We start from the raw sequence: 16,384 nt of genomic DNA, 5'->3' as shown, positions 1-16,384 counted from the left end.
CTGCGGCCTGGAGTTTGTTGCCACGGGTGTATATCCCACCTTGATACCAAAATAATTTCAGGCAGCTTGCAGAGATCTAGACAACCCACGGGAGAGGAAGCAAGACTCTGAGGAGAAGGGGAAGCCGCCACGGAGGGCAGGGCATAAAGGAGCCAGGAGGGCTGGGGTGTGGGGGTCCATGGGAGACGGCCGGTCAGCCTCGTCCCCCTGACCCTGCAGCTCACAGCGTGGGCTCCTGCTGGCCTAGTGCGGGCGGGAGGGGCTCTGGCTGGTCAGGGCTCCCCCCATCCAGGCACTTGGCACAAGGTGCTCCCCCAGGGCCTTCTCGGTCAGCGGCGTTCTCTCCAGCAGCGCCGTGCGCAGTGCTGGCCCCTCGGCCTGACGGCGGATGTGCTGGGAGATGGAGTTACACGGGGTTTCAGGGGGGCCCCTCGACAGGCTTGGCCTTAGCCACCAAACATCTCTCAGGTGTGGTGCTCAGAGGCGCGGGGACAGGAGGGCTGGCTCCCTGGCGAGAAGCAGGGCTGTGCCGTGCCAGCTGCGAGGTGACGGCCCCGCGCTGGGGCTCAGGGGCCTCGGCGCTTGAACTCTGTCATGGACCCGCTGTTCCCGCGTCCCTCAGGCAGTGGTGGCTGTGCCTGTAAGTGGTGCCCTGCCTGCCTCCTCAGGTGTTGGGAGACGAGGCTGGAGAGTGTCCGTGAATACGTTTCCCATCACGGGGAGTGAGACACGCGTGGGGATGTTATTTTTGCCATGGTTAACAGAAGATGCAAAACCCCTCTTGACCCCATGGAGCCAACACCAAACCATGCCTCCTGCCACCCGCCCTGGCCTTTGTCCACAGGAGCAAGCTGGTGGCAGGGGGGAGGAAAGGCCACCAGCCAGCGGGGCACAAGTGTTGTCCAAGGGCAGCCACAGGGCAGCTCCCGGTCCTTGTTCTGTTCACGCTCCTGCTTCCCGAAAAGCAGACCCCTGTCTCCCTCACACTCCAGAGCCTGGCCACAACCCTCTTGAGCCCTTTAAAGATGCTCTCAGGCCAATTCCCGAGCTGATGAGGGGGCATGGCTCACGGAGGGGCCTGGGTTAGGGCAGAGGTGGGAGGGCAGAGAGGGACGGAAACCCCAACAGCGCCCCCAGTGGAGGGAACGCTTGGAGAGGCTGCAGGAATCCTCCGAGCTTCCTCTGAAAATTGCTCTGCTTCTAAAAGCCCCACTCCTATCACTCTGGGGAAGCTTTAATAATAAAAATAAAATACCAGATAGCTGATTTGTCCTGTGTCATAACAGAGTCATAAAAGGTTCATACCCGAGTTGCTTATGAAAAGGTAATGGTTAGTCAGTTCTGGGGCTGACACATTTCTGGTCCAAGCTATTTCCTGTGTCAAAAACCTAAGTCTGGAGGAAAATGTATTTTGCTGGAGTCCCAGCGGCAGGGTGGCATCTTGAAAGAGGCCTGGAAAGATGGTTGCAGCCGCCCCCGACCCCAGCCCCCAACAAGGCCTCACCTGGCCCGCTCCAGGGCAGACTCCGCCCCAGAGGGCAGCCCCAGAGCTGCGCGCAGTTGGGGGGAGGGTGCTGGCTGTCACAGTGGTGGGGGGGCCGGTGCTGGGGGCCCCGGGCCTTCATTGCCCCTCCCCACGGCCTTCCTGCGCCCTCGCCCCACAGCGCATCCTTCATGCTGAGAAGTGCCCCGAGCCTGAGGCTCCCCGGGATCAGTGGCAGAGCGACATCACAGCTTGTAAGAGCTAACTCTGCGCTGGAAAACTTGACATCTACTGCCTCGTTTAGTCCTCAGAACCGCGCCCCCGCCCCCCTCCCCCAAAGTCGGGAAGCCAAACAATAGCTGGGTCCTGCTGCTCCTCCAGGGCACGTTCAGCCTGACCTCCTCTCACCACCTCGGCTGCTTAGGTGGCCAAGGCGCCGCCCTCCCTCCTCGGGCCGGCAGGGACCTCCCCACAGCAGCCAGACCACGCCCTGGCGTGAACCACCGACTGGCAGGGGCGTCCAACCTTTTGGTGTCTCTGGGCCACATTGGAAGAAGAGTTGTCTTGGGCCACACATTAAATACAGTGTGACATGTAATCACACACACACACAAACAACTCATAATGTTTTAAGTAAATTGACGATTTTGTGTTGGGCTGCATTCACAGCCATCCTGGGCCACAGAAGGCCCGTGGGCCGCAGGCTGGACACCCCTGGCCTGGAGGGTCTGTAGGGGTGACTTGCCTGTCCCCTCTCCCTTGCTCCTTCCACTCCAGCACAGCGTCGCCTCGCTGTTGCGCCAATGCGCCAGGCTTCCTGTCCCCTCCTCCCGGAAGGTGGCCGCCCGTCTGGCCTGCTCCCCTCCTTCAGGTCTGCTCAAATGCCGCCCTCCGCCCTTTCTGTACCCCCACCCAGCACCCCTGCCTCCCTTCCTGCTTTATTTCTCTGTCTGCCACTCGCTGCCATCTAGCACACTGTTCTTTGTGTTTGCCTGCTTTGCAGTCTGTCACCCCCTCCAGACCGCGAGCTCCGGGGGCGGGCAGAGCTCTGAGCGCTGCTCACTGCTGTGTCGGTGGCGCCTGGCCCCGGACCCAGCATCCTGCGCGACTGCGTGAGGCCAGGGCTAGGGTTTCTGCACGGTCCGTCTTCTGGTTCTTCGGGTTTGACCACTGAGGTGCCCATCTCCTGCCTTCCCATCCACCCCAACATCACCAGTCCTACGGGTCGACGCGAGGCGGCTGGTGGGGAGGCAGAGAGCTGGTCCCAGTCTCCATCTCCTCGGTGCTGCCCCCTTCGGGTAACTAACGCGGATGCTAACTGAGCAGCAGGCTCCACTCGGACGGCAGGCAGAGATGGAAGGGCCCACGCATGAGATCCCCTCCCAGACTCAGTGGTGCCTGGGCGAGCCCCTGACCGAGTCATTTCGCCTCTCTGTCCGTGTTGCCTCTGCTCCCAGGGGCAGAGCCACCACTCTCGGGTGCCCATCCGGGGCAAAGGGGGGTGCAGCATCTCCTCAAGGACACGCGGGGCCACGGGACGCGTCCGGCTCCTCCCGGAGCACCGCACTCCCTGGCTCGTTACCGGCCTGCAGTTCTGGCTCCGGGGAGAACCTGACTCTGTAATAAAATAATGTCTCTAGGCTAAAATAATAGGCATCACATAATTACAGAACGAAGTGCATATTGTTTTCTGGAACATGAATACGGGCTACAGAAATCACATTTACCTCAATGAATGTGAGAAAATTACTTTAAAAATTGATTTATAAGAAGCTACATAAAACTAAGGCTGCAATCCTTCCTCTCCTGAATGTTCTCTGAGATCTGTCTGAGCGCAGCCATCAAAGCTTGATTGCATCTCTGTGATTGTCTTTTTATGGATGGCTTTTTTTTTTTTTTTTTTAAATTCGGGTGCATGGAAATGTATTAGCAAAATCAAGGCTCCTTCCAGCAATAAACAGATGCCAGCTTAGGCCGTTCTTTTATTGATGCACATCCATCTTTGGGAAAGAGACAATTTTAAAGACATGGATTTTTTGCTTTTAAAAAGTTATATTCTAAGTATCTGCCCATAATAAAGAAAGTAATTAAATGAAGCTTCAGTATTAAACTGTATTTAAGCAGCGGTGAGAGGAGGGACGTTGCCATAGTGACACATGGGAGTCAGGTCTAAGTGGCAGGAAAATGAGCCCTGGGCGTCGAGCTTGCAGCGACCGAGTGTCAGACACAGGGCTTCCGCGTGATTTCCGAGTTTGGGTTAACAACTCTGCTGACGCTACCAGCTAACGCTCAGGTTAGAAACATTTATTCAGAGCCTGTCTGACTCTGCCCTTCTCCGGAGCACGCCTGGCTCTGCCTGGGGGGCGGGAGTAAGGAGGGGTCTTGGCTTCCGTGCTGGGGCAGCTCTGGCCCTTGGAATTTCACTAACCTGAGCTTCCCACTGCACCCGCGCTTCGGCGCCGTGGACCCAGACACCGGGCGATTCGCAGCGCCTTGGTGAGGCCGGTCCTCAGAGGCGTCTGTTATCCAGACCGGGCGAGGACCAGACGTGCCACCGGTGCGCACACGCAGGCAACCCGAGCGTGCACGCGCACGCTCGTCCCAGCCCCCTGGCTCTCTGTAGCCCGCCGCTCTGACGCACGCTAGCGACCCCGTGCTGGTCACTTCTTTCCAGCCCCGGGAGGACACACCTGCCACTCTACAAGGACCTGCAGAGCCAGTCCTCTTGCTCGCAGTCCCCTTTGAGAAGGCCCTGCAATTTGAAGAGATCCCTAAGTAGCTGCCAAGCCCCCGGGGCTCGCTGCTAGGGAAACTTTCAGTGTCTTTCCCCCTGCCAGGTTCCAGGCCCAGGAGAGGGAGCCAGAGGCCGGAGCAGCCCCTGTGGGCAGGGCTCCCGCCTCACCCGGGAAGGCAGGGACCGTGGTCATAGGCTGACTTGAGGCTAGGCGATCGGTCTCCCCCATGGCCGAGCGTGGCAGGGCGTGCACCGGAGGTGCTGCGTTAGTGTCTGCTGACTGGGTGGAGGCGTGTGAGCCAGGCGGCTTTGTGGGGAGCCCTGCGGGAAGGGTGGAGAAGCAGCAGCGTCAGCTACAGAGAGGTGGGCCCGTGCCCTCAGCCTCGGGAGGGGACGTCCAGGCCTCGGGACGTCCAGGCGTCAGGACGTCCTGCCCCATGGGAGTGAGAGGCCTTTGCTGGCCTGGTAACATGGCCGTGGCTCCATGGGGCGGGGACAACGGGAGCTCACATTTGGACCCTCCTGGACTCTGCCCCATGGGCGTCTCCCCTTGCAGGTTTTAGTCTGTAGTCTTTCCCTGTAATAAATCGTCACCACAACTGTAACAGCCCTCAGAGGGTCCTGTGAGTCCTTCTAGCCAATGATGGAACCTGAAGGTAGTTTTGGGAACTCTCCAAACTTGTAGTCCACATCAGAGTGGGAGCGGTCTCGCGTGGGCTGCTGTCTCTGGCTTTGTAGTTGGCGCCAAAACTCAAACGGGAATTCTGACCCAGTCGTGTGGGTGCTGAGCATTTGACCTGGGGCCAACCGTGAGCGTCCGGGTACCCACGGGCATCTGGGCGCCTGAAACAGAAGGCCACCGTCAGACACTGTTTTGAGCCCTCAGCTTGTCCTCAGAGGCCGGAGGGCAGATACCTCTTGACGGGCCAGGGCCCCGGAGCACCGTGCGGGGGCGGCCGCTCGTGGGGCCTTCTGGCAAGTCGCAGGCCCGAGCCCCTGACCAGGGTCTGGTCTTTAGCTGATCAGCCCAGCGTGGCCGGCTGGGATGCAGGTGGGGGGCGGCGAGACTCAGCACTGTGGTGTCACCTGAGGTTCCTGCCGGCCTGGAGCCTGCTGTCGGCATCGGGGCAAAGTGCACCCCCACCCCTGTGCCGGACCTCCCGCCAAAGGTGCCCGGACTGTGGGTCCTGGGCTGGGAGGGCCGGGCTGAGGGCGCCGCCCCCTCTGACCGGATGCACTCACAGCAGGAGGGCCGACCGCCACTCGGCGCTGTCCTTGAAACACTCCGGGGAGGATTTTAATTACATTTCCTTCCGCGGCTCATTTCAGGGACCAGGAAGGCTTGCAATCAGGAAATTTCTCCTGATGCGGTGTTTCAAGCTCTTCCACACTGTTGGAGGGAGTATAACTGAGTGCAGGCTTTTTGGAGGGAGATCTGGCAACATCCATCAAAACCCCAAATGTGCCCATGCTAGAATGTAGTCTTTCTGCTTCTAAGAACTAATCTTACAGACCTCCTCAGGCAAACGTGCAAAGGGGTGGGTGAGGGTGTCTATGGCAGTACTGGTTGCAGGAGATAAAGCCAGAAAACAGGCGGAAAGTGGGCCCCCTGCGTGGGGCGGGGGAGGGCAGCTCAGGAGTGGCCGGTGCTCGCTGTGGCTTGGGGCCCTGCATTCGGGGTCTGGAAGCTGGATCACAACTTTCCTGGGGGACCCGTGCTTTGAGACAGGGCCAGAAGAGGTCACAGAGCTCAAGGGAAGCCATGAGGCCAGTAATAGAGGGGAAGGAGGTGAGCCTGCGGGGGCCACTGAGAAACCAAAGGCCGGCGGAGACAACGGCGAGTAGCGGGCCGTGCGCCCTGGGCCCGGCCCCGCCCGCGCCCCTTCAGAGCCCAGCCGGCACTCCCAGCCGGTGAACTCGTCCAAGGTCCTGAGGAACCAGATGTTCCTCAGCAACCAGGATTTTTGACACTAGCCAGAGACAATTGGCCAAAGCCTTTGAATGTTTCAAGTAGAGTGTTTTCCAAGATTTTAAAACAAAATGTACTGAAGCGTTTAATGAGATTATTTTAATGCAGGGCCTACAACCACCGTCGGTTGTGTTGCTGCTCTCCATGCTAATCAAACGCCTCTCATCTTTTCACAGCGGATTCATGGCTGGTTCGTATAAAGACAATGAAAATTAAATGAGTCATGAGCTCCTAAATCATTCTCTTTTGGTCTTTTTAATAATTCACTTGCAAAGAAGAGTTGGCTGAGAGCATATGCTTCATTAGAGTTGTTTGTTCCCAGTTTTACACCATTTAGGCATGGGGGAAAAAGCGAGCCTTTTAACACATCCTTCAAACACGGCCACACACACTTTCTTCTAATGGGTTTTGTTTTTCTGCTTTTATCACTGTACTACGCCTGCTGACATTTGAAAGCCCCCAAAAGCGAGATTGGGTGAAAGGAAAAAAAAAAAAACCCAACAAAAAAGAGTGGCTCTTTCAAGTTATTTGAAATATACTGGAGTTGTTGTAGGCTTTTTTGTTTTTTTTTTCCTTTTAAAGAATACAATAGAAAAGTGTTTCCTCTGCCTGAGAATACTCAAGCCAAACAACCCCCTTGCGGGCCTCAGCCCCCGCCCCTCCCTGGGGCGGGGCAGGGGGAGTGGAGGCGGGGCCTGCAAGCCCAGCTGCACACCCCGGGCCTGAGCACCGCTGTGGTCACTGGAGCAGGGGCAGGCCCAGCGGGCCGCAGGGCAAGGCCTTGGCGATGCTGGGGGCTGAGGGTTGTGTCGCAAGAGTCACGGACACAGCGGGCTCCGGCGGGGTGTGCAGGCCGGCGGGAGGCCCTGCCGTGCCAGGTCCCCGGACCCTGTGAGTTGCCTAAGCCCGCTGCCTCCTGCAGTTCCAGCAAGGGCTCAGTGAGATGGCCTGTGTGCTCCAAGCGGCACGGAACTCGGAGCTGCCTGTACTAATGGTCGAAACGGCAGCGTTCACGCTGTCAAGGATCCAGTGGGTCAGCTGTGGTTGTGATTTTGGGGGTGTCCTCTCCCTGCTTCTGCTCCCCTCATGGGCAGGTCCCCTGTCTGTGAGGAACATAAGGGACAGTGAGGAAGACAGCCATGGGGGGAAGGCCGGTGACGCTATTGAGGCAGGATGTGCCAGGGTTTGGGGACAGCTACTCACGTCATCCTGGGTGGCAGTGTGTGGTCTGGGAGCAGGGCTGAGGCCTAGAGTGGGCTGCACACTCAGCGTTGGCAGGAGGTGAAGTGGCTTCCCCGACCCCTGAACCCCAGAACCCCGAGGCGGAGGCGGGTCAGGCGGGAGCCTTCAGGCCGGCCTCAGAGATGGGCCCAGCCGTGGTCCTCCCGCCTGGCTCCAAGCCCTCGGGAGAAAGCCAGGTGCTTGGGTGGGATCAGGCTTTCCTGGCTTATGTCCAAGACCTCCATGTCCGACAGGCCCCTGCTCCTCAAGTGCCCTCCATATCGCGGGTTGTTTGGCCTCACGGCTGGGAGGCTCCTCCGAGGCTAACCCAGGTGGTCCCCTTTCTGCTGGGCACTTGCAGTGACGGGCCCCTCACTACCTCCTGGGCAGCATTGTTCCTGAGGGTCAGCTTACCCGTGGGGGCTCTGGTTGTGGCTGCTGGGACAGACTGCCCTTCCCTCACGTGACATCGGGTTCCTGTGCAGGGCAGGGCCACGGGGCAGGGGGGGGGCGGCTGACCCCAGGCCCACAGTGGGAGGTCGGGGGTCGGTTAGGGCCTGTCCCCTGTCAGACGCCAGCTCAGACACACCCCTGAGAGCAGCCTTGAGCTTGGGCTCCAGCCTGGGAAAGATTGCAGTGGCGCCGGACGGACGTGGCCATGGCCCCGCCCCGACTTAGCTTCTGAGGAGGGGCAGTGGGTCATGGGTCCTGGAAGCCCAAGGTGGGGGCCTTGGGGCCCAGCCTGGAGTCACCTAGACCTGTAGCTTCAGGAAAGAAACCAGCGGGCCCGGGCTGGGCAGCTCAGTTGGTTAGTGAGTTCGATCCCTGGTTTGGGGCACATACGAGAATCAACCAATGAATGCATAAAGAACAGAACATCAGATCGATGTTTCTCTCTCTCTTCCCCTTTCTAAAAACCAATAAATTAAAAAAAAAACAACAAAAAACGAAACCCATCAGCAGTTGGCCAGGAAGTAAACGAATCACAGGCAGCCTTTGTTAGCTCTGGGACAGGTGTGGGAGGAGAGACCATTGATTTCTGGTGAAGCAAACAGGAAGGAGGCCTCCGCCCCAGAGAACCGCTGCCGAGCCCGCAGGCATTCCTGGGGCTGCGCCTTCTGCCGGGAGCACCAGTCTCTGGGCCTGCTCTCTTGGTCGCCATGCTGCTCTGTGTTGCGGGGGTAGGGCGTGGGGGGAGCGGTGTTTTTCTAGGTGCTGCTGAGACAAGGGTCCCTCGTGTGAGCTGGGGCCTCCTGCAAAGGGGCAGCGGCTCAGGCATCCTCAGAGGCCCACCAGGTCCTTGCTGAGCTCCGCGGCAGCCGGAGGAGGCAAAGGCGCCGGGACGGGAGCCCTTGCTGCGCGGAGGGACTCTTGCGCAGGAGCTCCAGGTGGTCTGGGGCTCTGTCCCACCCCGAGGCACCATTGGGCAAGAAAGGAGGGAGGGAGAGCCGCACCTCTCCTCCCCTAACATCCCCCAGAGCACCGGCAGGGCTCCCCTCATTTCTGGGTCCCACTTATTTGGGGTTCTCCTTGGGTGCATGTTTAACCTCAGGCTGGAGGGGTCTCGGGACTCCTGCAGAACGTACATCTGACCACGTCACTCCCCAATTTAAAATCCACGGGTCCCGCTGCCCACAGGGAACAGCGAAGGTCCTTTATGTTAACATTCAAGGCCCAGCCCCACCCTGTCACTCCAGACTCCTCTCTCACTTACCCCTGTCCCCTGAGCCCCTATCACCATCTGGACGGCCACACACACGGGGTGACTCCTGAATGCTTCCGACAGCACGCAGCTCGCTGGGGAATCTGAGAGGCGCCTTCCCACTTGGCTCTGGGCTAGAGGCTACATTTACTTTCTAATCAAATATTATTCTGATGCTCGAGGCCTCCTTGATGTTTGCAAGTCAGAAAAGTTTAATTACATGTGTCATTAGGATGGCATTCTGTAACAGCTCTGTAACTGAATTCATTAACAGAATGCTTAACAGATAAGACAAGACAAATTAATATTTTGTTGCCCATGAAAGCATCTCATTAAGAGAGTAGTGAAAAAGTGATTAATATTTTGTTGCCAATCAAGATGTCTCCCACGAATGACAAAGAGAGGAGGCCCATACCGCCCCGCGTTCGCTCAGCTCTTCGCTCAGCTCCCCACCCTGGGTTTTGTAGGCTGATCAGCTTCCTGGTCTGTGCAGTGTTTCCGTGCCAGTCGCTAATTACTAGCTGGGGATAGAGTTCCACCTCTGACTGCGGCGGGCGGGGTGGGCGCAGGGGCACCGCCGCCTGCTGATGTCTAGGAGCCGATCGATCTCTGATCTCTGCCCCAGCAGGTTGCCCTCCTGGGCAGTTTTCCCCTGACCAATCTCGCTTCAGAAATACCCCTTAAATCCGGAGGACTTGGCTGTCCCCCCATCTACAGCTGATTTCTTCCCAGGGCTGCTGTCCTCGCTGTCCCCAGAGGGGGCTGCTGTTCATGAACACCTGCCGTGTGCTGGGCACTGGGCTAGGCGCGCACCCGCCTTCAGCCTGAAAATGCGTCGGCAAGGAGGACCTCCTCATCCCCGTGCCCCACAGGCTCGGAGACGCCACACCGTTCACCCCTGGACTGCCCTGGACCAGCGGGAGGTGGCTGTCATCGCCTGTCCCCCTGTGCGAATCAAGGCTGACGTGGAGGGGCAGCCGGGACGCCCAGGGTCACTGCCGCCTGACCGGGGAGCCTCAGGCTGCTGCTGGCTGGCTGTTGGGGACTTAGGGCGCAAGGTGTTGTTTGGCAGCAGCAGTAGTAATAATAACACAACGATAACAATAATGAGAGTAATAATAGTTAGCATGGAACGCTTAGGCTAAGAATGTCATATGTATTTGTGTGTATTTTCTCATTTAATCTTCCCAATAACCCTATGAGGCAAGAGCTATTATTCATCCCCATTTCACAGAAGAAGAGAGGCTTAGAGGAGTCAGGTGCCCTTTCCAAGGGGGGCTGAGTGCAACTAGGAAGAGGCAGAGCTGAGACCGAAGCCCAGGCACACGTGACCCCCAGCGCCTGTGCCTCACACTGGCAGGCTGCGCTGCCTCCCTCCGCGTCTTCAGGCAGGGGAACCACGTGCACCTGCCGCATGTGTGTGTGTGGGTGGGTGTGTGTGCTGTGTCACGTGGGTTCGTGTATGTGGCATGTGCCTCCACGCATCACTCGAGGGCCCCCGTGGGGCTGCTGCTGCCCTGCATCCTCACGTGGGGGTTTCTGAGCAGCACGGAGCCCTGCCTCTGTGCGCGCTGCCGATGCGACCATGAGCAGCAAGTGCTTCCTGGGAGGTAACGAGAGGCCATTAATCTCCAGCTGCACCCACAATTACCCAAATTGCTAACCTCACAGTGCCAAGTAAAAATGCAATTGAGTTGGTGCTGGAGGCTTGTTCGAGGGAGGGGAAAACACCCCAAGTAATTTAATTAACCGATGGCAAGTGCATTAGGAGGAGTTCTGCCTCTGCCTGTATCCCTGGTGTCTTTAAATAGAGCATTGAGCCATGCCCATGGGTGTTCGGACAAACACAGGCAGACCTGTCCTACTTCTGGATCAATCACCCCTGGCCGAACAGTGAAAAGCTGACATGCCACATGGAGAGCTTCTGCACACGCCAGTGTGCACCCCCACACCCCCTCCCCTGTCTTTACAAACAGAACACCGCCTCTCCTTGCTAAGATCCCAGACACGCTCTGGGCATCTTAGGCTCAGGAGACGCCTCCCGCTCGGCACCTGTCCCTGTCCGTCGAGCACCCACGGGGCCCGTGTGGGCACTGACATTCAGAGATGGTAGGACACAGCCTGCGCTCACCGCGGCGGGCAAATCACAGGGGAACGGTCCCGCCCAGTGTGACGAGGGAGGGGGAAGGGCGCGCCTGCCCGCTCTGCCCAGGGTGGAACTCCAGGCGGCCCCTCTCTCTGTCTGCTTCCTGCACAGCCTCCAGGGTGCAGCCAAAGGGGGCTGAGAGGAACAGAATCCCAACATCGGAGGTTCCTGCAGAATTTCAAGCTGGGCCTTTCCCCAGAAAGCAGCCTAGAGTTGGAAGGGATCGTCAAGGTCGGGGGGTTCAGCTGCCCTCTGTGGCTAGCGGCCTCCCCCCGCCGCCCCCGCTCCTGCGTGGGCTTGCACGTCCCCGGGGATGGGCGGCTCCCTGCTTCAGGGCATGGCTCACTCCACTGCGGGGTGGGGCTCGTGGCTGGAATGGTGTTCCAGCCGTGGAGCTCACGGTGGTCTCTTTTGGGGTGCACCCTGGCCCTTTGTGCTAGTCCGATGCATGGGGCCCCGCGGCCCTGGCCGGCGGGCTCCCTGCGCCCCAGCGCCGCCCCCGGCACCTCAGTGCTGCTGGCGGGAACTGACCACTCAGCCCGCAGGTGGTCAGCCTCCTCTGGGCCGCGCGTGCCCCCCGAGCCAGCTGGCCTGACCCGAGCACGCACACGGAGAGCAGGGCTGCCCCAGTCAGCCTGGAAGATGTAGTCCCGTCCCTGCAGCTGCTGGCCCGGCGGCACCCTCCATGGTGGCGTCACGCGGTCTTCTCGCGTGAGCTTTTGGGAAGTCACCTCAGCCCTTGGTCCACCCAGGGCCAATAAATATTCTCGAATTAATCCCTGTATTCCTCAAGTCCAGTAGAAGGCAGTGCTGCTCCTGTTACTTTGCTAATAGAGTAACCCATTGAGGATCTCTCTCTGTGTAAGGAGCTGCTCAAAGCGCTAAAGGCTGTGCGGGAGACGCTGGGAGCCCAGCCCAGGCAGCCTGTCGGTCACGTTAGGCTGCCTGAGTGAGCTTCGGGGCTCTGCCACTCAACTCATCACACCCCCACGCCACCCCCACCCCACGGACAAGGCCCCCAGGCAGGCGCCCTGGCTTGACCTCATTTCCTTTGCCCTGGTCACCTGGCCCCTGCCCTCCCGCCAACCGGGCCCCGCAGCTCACCCCCGCCCTCCACAGGGGATTCCCGTGCCCCGGCCCAGCTGTCTACATCCTGACCTGCTTTAGGCCCGGGGACTGTCCCCCGGCGGAGACCTCACCTGGATGTTCCCCCTGCTGGGGTGCCTTCCTGCCTGGCCATGCTCTCTGTTGGCTTGTGGTCCCTCCTTCCGAGCGGTGGGCTCGCTACACAGCCCCCTTCCCTCACGTCTCATCGTCACGCCCACCTGCCCGCCTTCGCTGCTTCGGCCAGTGCAAGGACCTTGAGCCCTGCCTCCCGCGCCCCCGTTCCCCTCCTGGGCCTGGCTGGCAGGCTTACGGCCACCATCTGTCCTACATCTGCATGTGGCGGGACCTGGGTTTTCCAGCACCTCCAGGCATCAGACAGCAGGGCGGAGGGCACCCGAGGCGGATGTCAGAAGAGAGTCCTCAGGCCCTGCCTGCGCCCCAGCCGGGCACAGCTACTTACGTTGATGTCTTCCAAATCCAGGAAGTTCAGGGCGAGCCCATTGCGCTTCCAGACGATGGGTGGCCGCAGGTCTCCGCGGACAGCACACGTCAGCACCGTGCTCAGCCCCACGGTCACCGTGGCCACGCTGACCCTCTCCTCGGGGGCGAGGCTGAGCTGGACCACCTCTGCAGGGAGACGGAGACGGCGGTCAGGTGCGGGCCGGGGGTGGGGCCTCCGCTCAGAGGGGAATGGCCGGGGGACGGCCTGCAGGACCGGGCCCCGGTGGCTTCCGGCAGCAGAAAACTGTCCGCCACGTGCTGATGAAATGGACAGCTGGACCCGTCTCTCGGGAGACAGGCCACAACTTACGTCAAGTGACCGAAGGGCTCTGTGGGCCACAGCGGTTCAGGAGCTACGGCTACTGTAGAGAAGCCATCAGGGCCACGGGTTTGTGAGTGGACCCAAGAACGTGGACTGCCAGGGCCCCGTGGGCCACCACACAGCGACCAGGGGCCAGACGGGCAGTGCCTGTCCTGTGCCCCCGGGGCTCGGGTCTCACCACATCCGGGCCGGGCAGGTGCAGCCGAGGTCCGCTGGCTGGGCCAACAGGCTTCTCTTCCGTCTGGGGGCAATTTAAAGGTTGCACTGTCCGAAGTTTGGGGAATGAACTGGCTGCCCTTTGAAGGCTTGTTTCTGTCTGAGGAGCCTCTGAACTTGGGTTTGGAGTCTGCTCGGCAACCGTGCGCGGTAGCCTTTAGTTTTTTGAAATGCGCTTCAGGCTGTGCAAATGATCAGTCCTTGCCGTTTCACGCTTGATAATGGGCCTTAAGACTGACCATTCTTCAGGCAAATGGGAGGGTCTGAAATATTTCCCTTCAACCACAGGCTCTCTGAAATTCTTGGAATTTATGAACAAATTAATCAGACACACGTTCAAATGCCAACATGGGACTGGACTTGGAGGGAGAGTTACCAGCCCGCCGAGCAGATGACGTCTCCCAAGTCTACAGCTCGGGGGGCTCAGGGCAGCAGCCAGGGGCGGCCTGGGCGGGGAGGCAGCTGGCCCGGGGGGCCTGCAAAACCGCCGGGGGCCCTATTCACCCTGAGACTGTCGGGGCCCGGGGAAGCCTGACAGGTGAGGAGCAAGGCGCAGGGTAGGGGCTGAGCTCTGTGACTCAGCGGGACACTTCCGAGCTGTGATCAGGCGGAACATCTGGGCTCACAGCCCCCAGCCTGTGCATGGGAGGGGGAGGGGAGGGGAGCTGAAACGGCTGCAGGTCCCACTCTCTGCAAAGTGCAGAAGTGACAGCAGGTGCCGTCAGGTGGGATCCCGAGGAGCAGGGCTCCTCCCCGACCCAGACCAGCCATTCAGTGGCCCTGCCCTGGGCCCACGAAGAGGAACAAGGGATAGACTAGGCGCTTAGTCAGTGCTTGTTGGATGGATGGAGGCCAAATGGAGAAAAAGGAAATAAAGAAGGAAAGGAGCCAACTGGCCAGAGGAGAGAGGACAGTCACACACAGGACAAATGTGATGGAGCCACAGGAGGGGAGATAAGCCCCACAGGATTGATGCAGACGCACCAGCACATTATTTTACAAATGAAGGGTTGCACTTCTCTGCAATTGCCTTCTGCTTGCCGTCCTCCCACCGCGGAGCCAGGAGGCTCCTGTTCAGGACTGAGAAGGCACTAGCCCACCATAGACCGGCTTTGGGGATGCAGAACGCAGAGAGATGGAGAGAGAAGAAGAATTTGCTACAATCGTTCAGCTCCCCTGTGCTGTGCTGGCCCTTGGGACTCAGAACCCAGGTTCTCCCCAAGTATAGACAAGGTGCCTCCCAGTCACAGGATAAACCATGAGGCTCCGTGCTCTATGGAAGAAGGAAGGGGTACGGAATACCCCCTCCTCATCCCAAGGCCTTGTGGGAACCCCAGGGGAGACAGTGGGAAGGGCAAAGAGCGCTCCTGGGAGTGCGCAGGTGAGGGGAACCAAGGGGGCGCTCTAGGAGGAGGCTGAACCGCCCCAAACAGCCTGCTCCCCTCCCCACCAGGGCAGCTACACAGGGCGCGACGGGACGCAGGGCCTGGGACTATCTGCCGGAGCCCCCTCGGCTCCTGCGTGGCCTGGAGAGGCCCAAGGGTCCTTGCCTGCACACTGGCTGGGCTGGGAGGGGCTCCGCACCTCGGTACCTGAGGACTGTGTGGCAGAGCCAGCCTGGGCCCCGGGGCAAGGACCCCCAGGCCTCCAGGGGTGCACAGAGCCAGTGGGGACTGTGGGGGCTGAGCCAAGGGGGACCTTGGACTCCAGGCTTCACCAGGCCGAGAGAGCCCCGACCAAGAGCACAGCCAGGGCCGACCTCGGGCAGAGCAACTGGGGAGAGGTAGGGGTGGGGGGTCCAGGCCCGGGAACTGGCGGTGGCAGAGGAGGGCAGGGCGCTTACCTCCACACTCAGAAACCAGCTGGGGGGCAGCTGGGGGGCAGCTGGGGACGCAGGGCGGGAACTGGAAACAAGAGGCATTTTTCTTAGGTAGGGCGTTGCTTATGCGGACGGCTGCAATGGTCCGCTTGGACTGAGCTTTATAATGGATTGAATATTTAGTGCATTTTTCTCCCAATGGTGGGTGAGTGGGGCTTGTGAAGGAGCCAGATATGTTACCACGTATATGGTCAATTAATCTCTGACAAAGGAGACAAGAAATATATACAGTGGGGTAAAGACAGTCTCTTCAATAAATGGTGTTGGGAAATCTGGACAATGGAAAAACAAAATGAAACTAGACCACTTTCTCACACCATATACAAGAATAAATTCAAAATGGATTAAAGACTTACATAAGACCCCAAACCATAAAACTCCTAGAAGAAAACACAGGCAGTAAAGTCTGACATTGCTCTTCATGTGTGTGATATATATATATGTATATATATACCACACACATATATATACACTATATATATATACACACACACATATATAAACACACATATATATAAAACACACACACACACACACACACACATATATATGTTCTCCTTGAGCAAGGGAAACAAAAGAAAAAATAAATGGGTGTGTGTGTGTTTTATATATATACATACACATATATATATAATATGATATATGTGTGATATACACACATATACATATAAAATATGATATATGTGTGTTATATATATACACACACACATATGTAAAAATATATTCTCCTTGAGCAAGGGAAACAAAAGAAAAAATAAATGGGACTACATCAAACTAAACAGCTCTTGCACAGTGAAGGAACCATCAACAAAACAAAAAGACAACGTACTGAATGGAAGGAGATATTCACCAATGATCTGTCCAATAAACAGTTAATGTCCAAAATATATGAGGAATTCATACAACTCAACACCAAAAAACAATCTGATTAAAAAATGGACAGAGGACCTGAATAGACATTTCTTCAAAGAGGATACACAGACGGCTAACAGACGTGTGAAAAGATGATCAACGCCACTAATCATCAGAGAAATGCAAGTTAAACCACAATGAGATATGACCTCACACCTGCTAGAACGGCTATCATCAATGAATCAACAAACA

General features: G+C 58.2%; 1 protein-coding gene across 6 annotated transcripts in view; it reads right to left on the bottom strand.

Annotated features, from left to right (window-relative positions):
- FSTL4 (follistatin like 4) overlaps positions 1-16,384 on the bottom strand; it is a 359,817-nt gene that overhangs the window by 43,695 nt on the left and 299,738 nt on the right. For all 6 annotated transcript variants that reach the window (XM_054568477.1, XM_054568474.1, XM_054568472.1 and 3 more), the window contains one exon: positions 12,823-12,989. In XM_054568477.1, coding sequence (XP_054424452.1) covers positions 12,823-12,989 — 167 coding nt within the window. The remainder of the gene's footprint in view (positions 1-12,822; positions 12,990-16,384) is intronic.

The sequence above is a fragment of the Pteronotus mesoamericanus genome, unplaced genomic scaffold, assembly GCF_021234165.1.
Source record: "Pteronotus mesoamericanus isolate MK-2021 breed Mesoamerican mustached bat unplaced genomic scaffold, CSHL_Meso_final contig_2, whole genome shotgun sequence".
Lineage (NCBI taxonomy): Eukaryota > Metazoa > Chordata > Mammalia > Chiroptera > Mormoopidae > Pteronotus > Pteronotus mesoamericanus.
The sequence above is the reverse complement of the archived record's forward strand: the minus strand, read 5'-3'. Positions and strand labels throughout refer to the sequence as shown.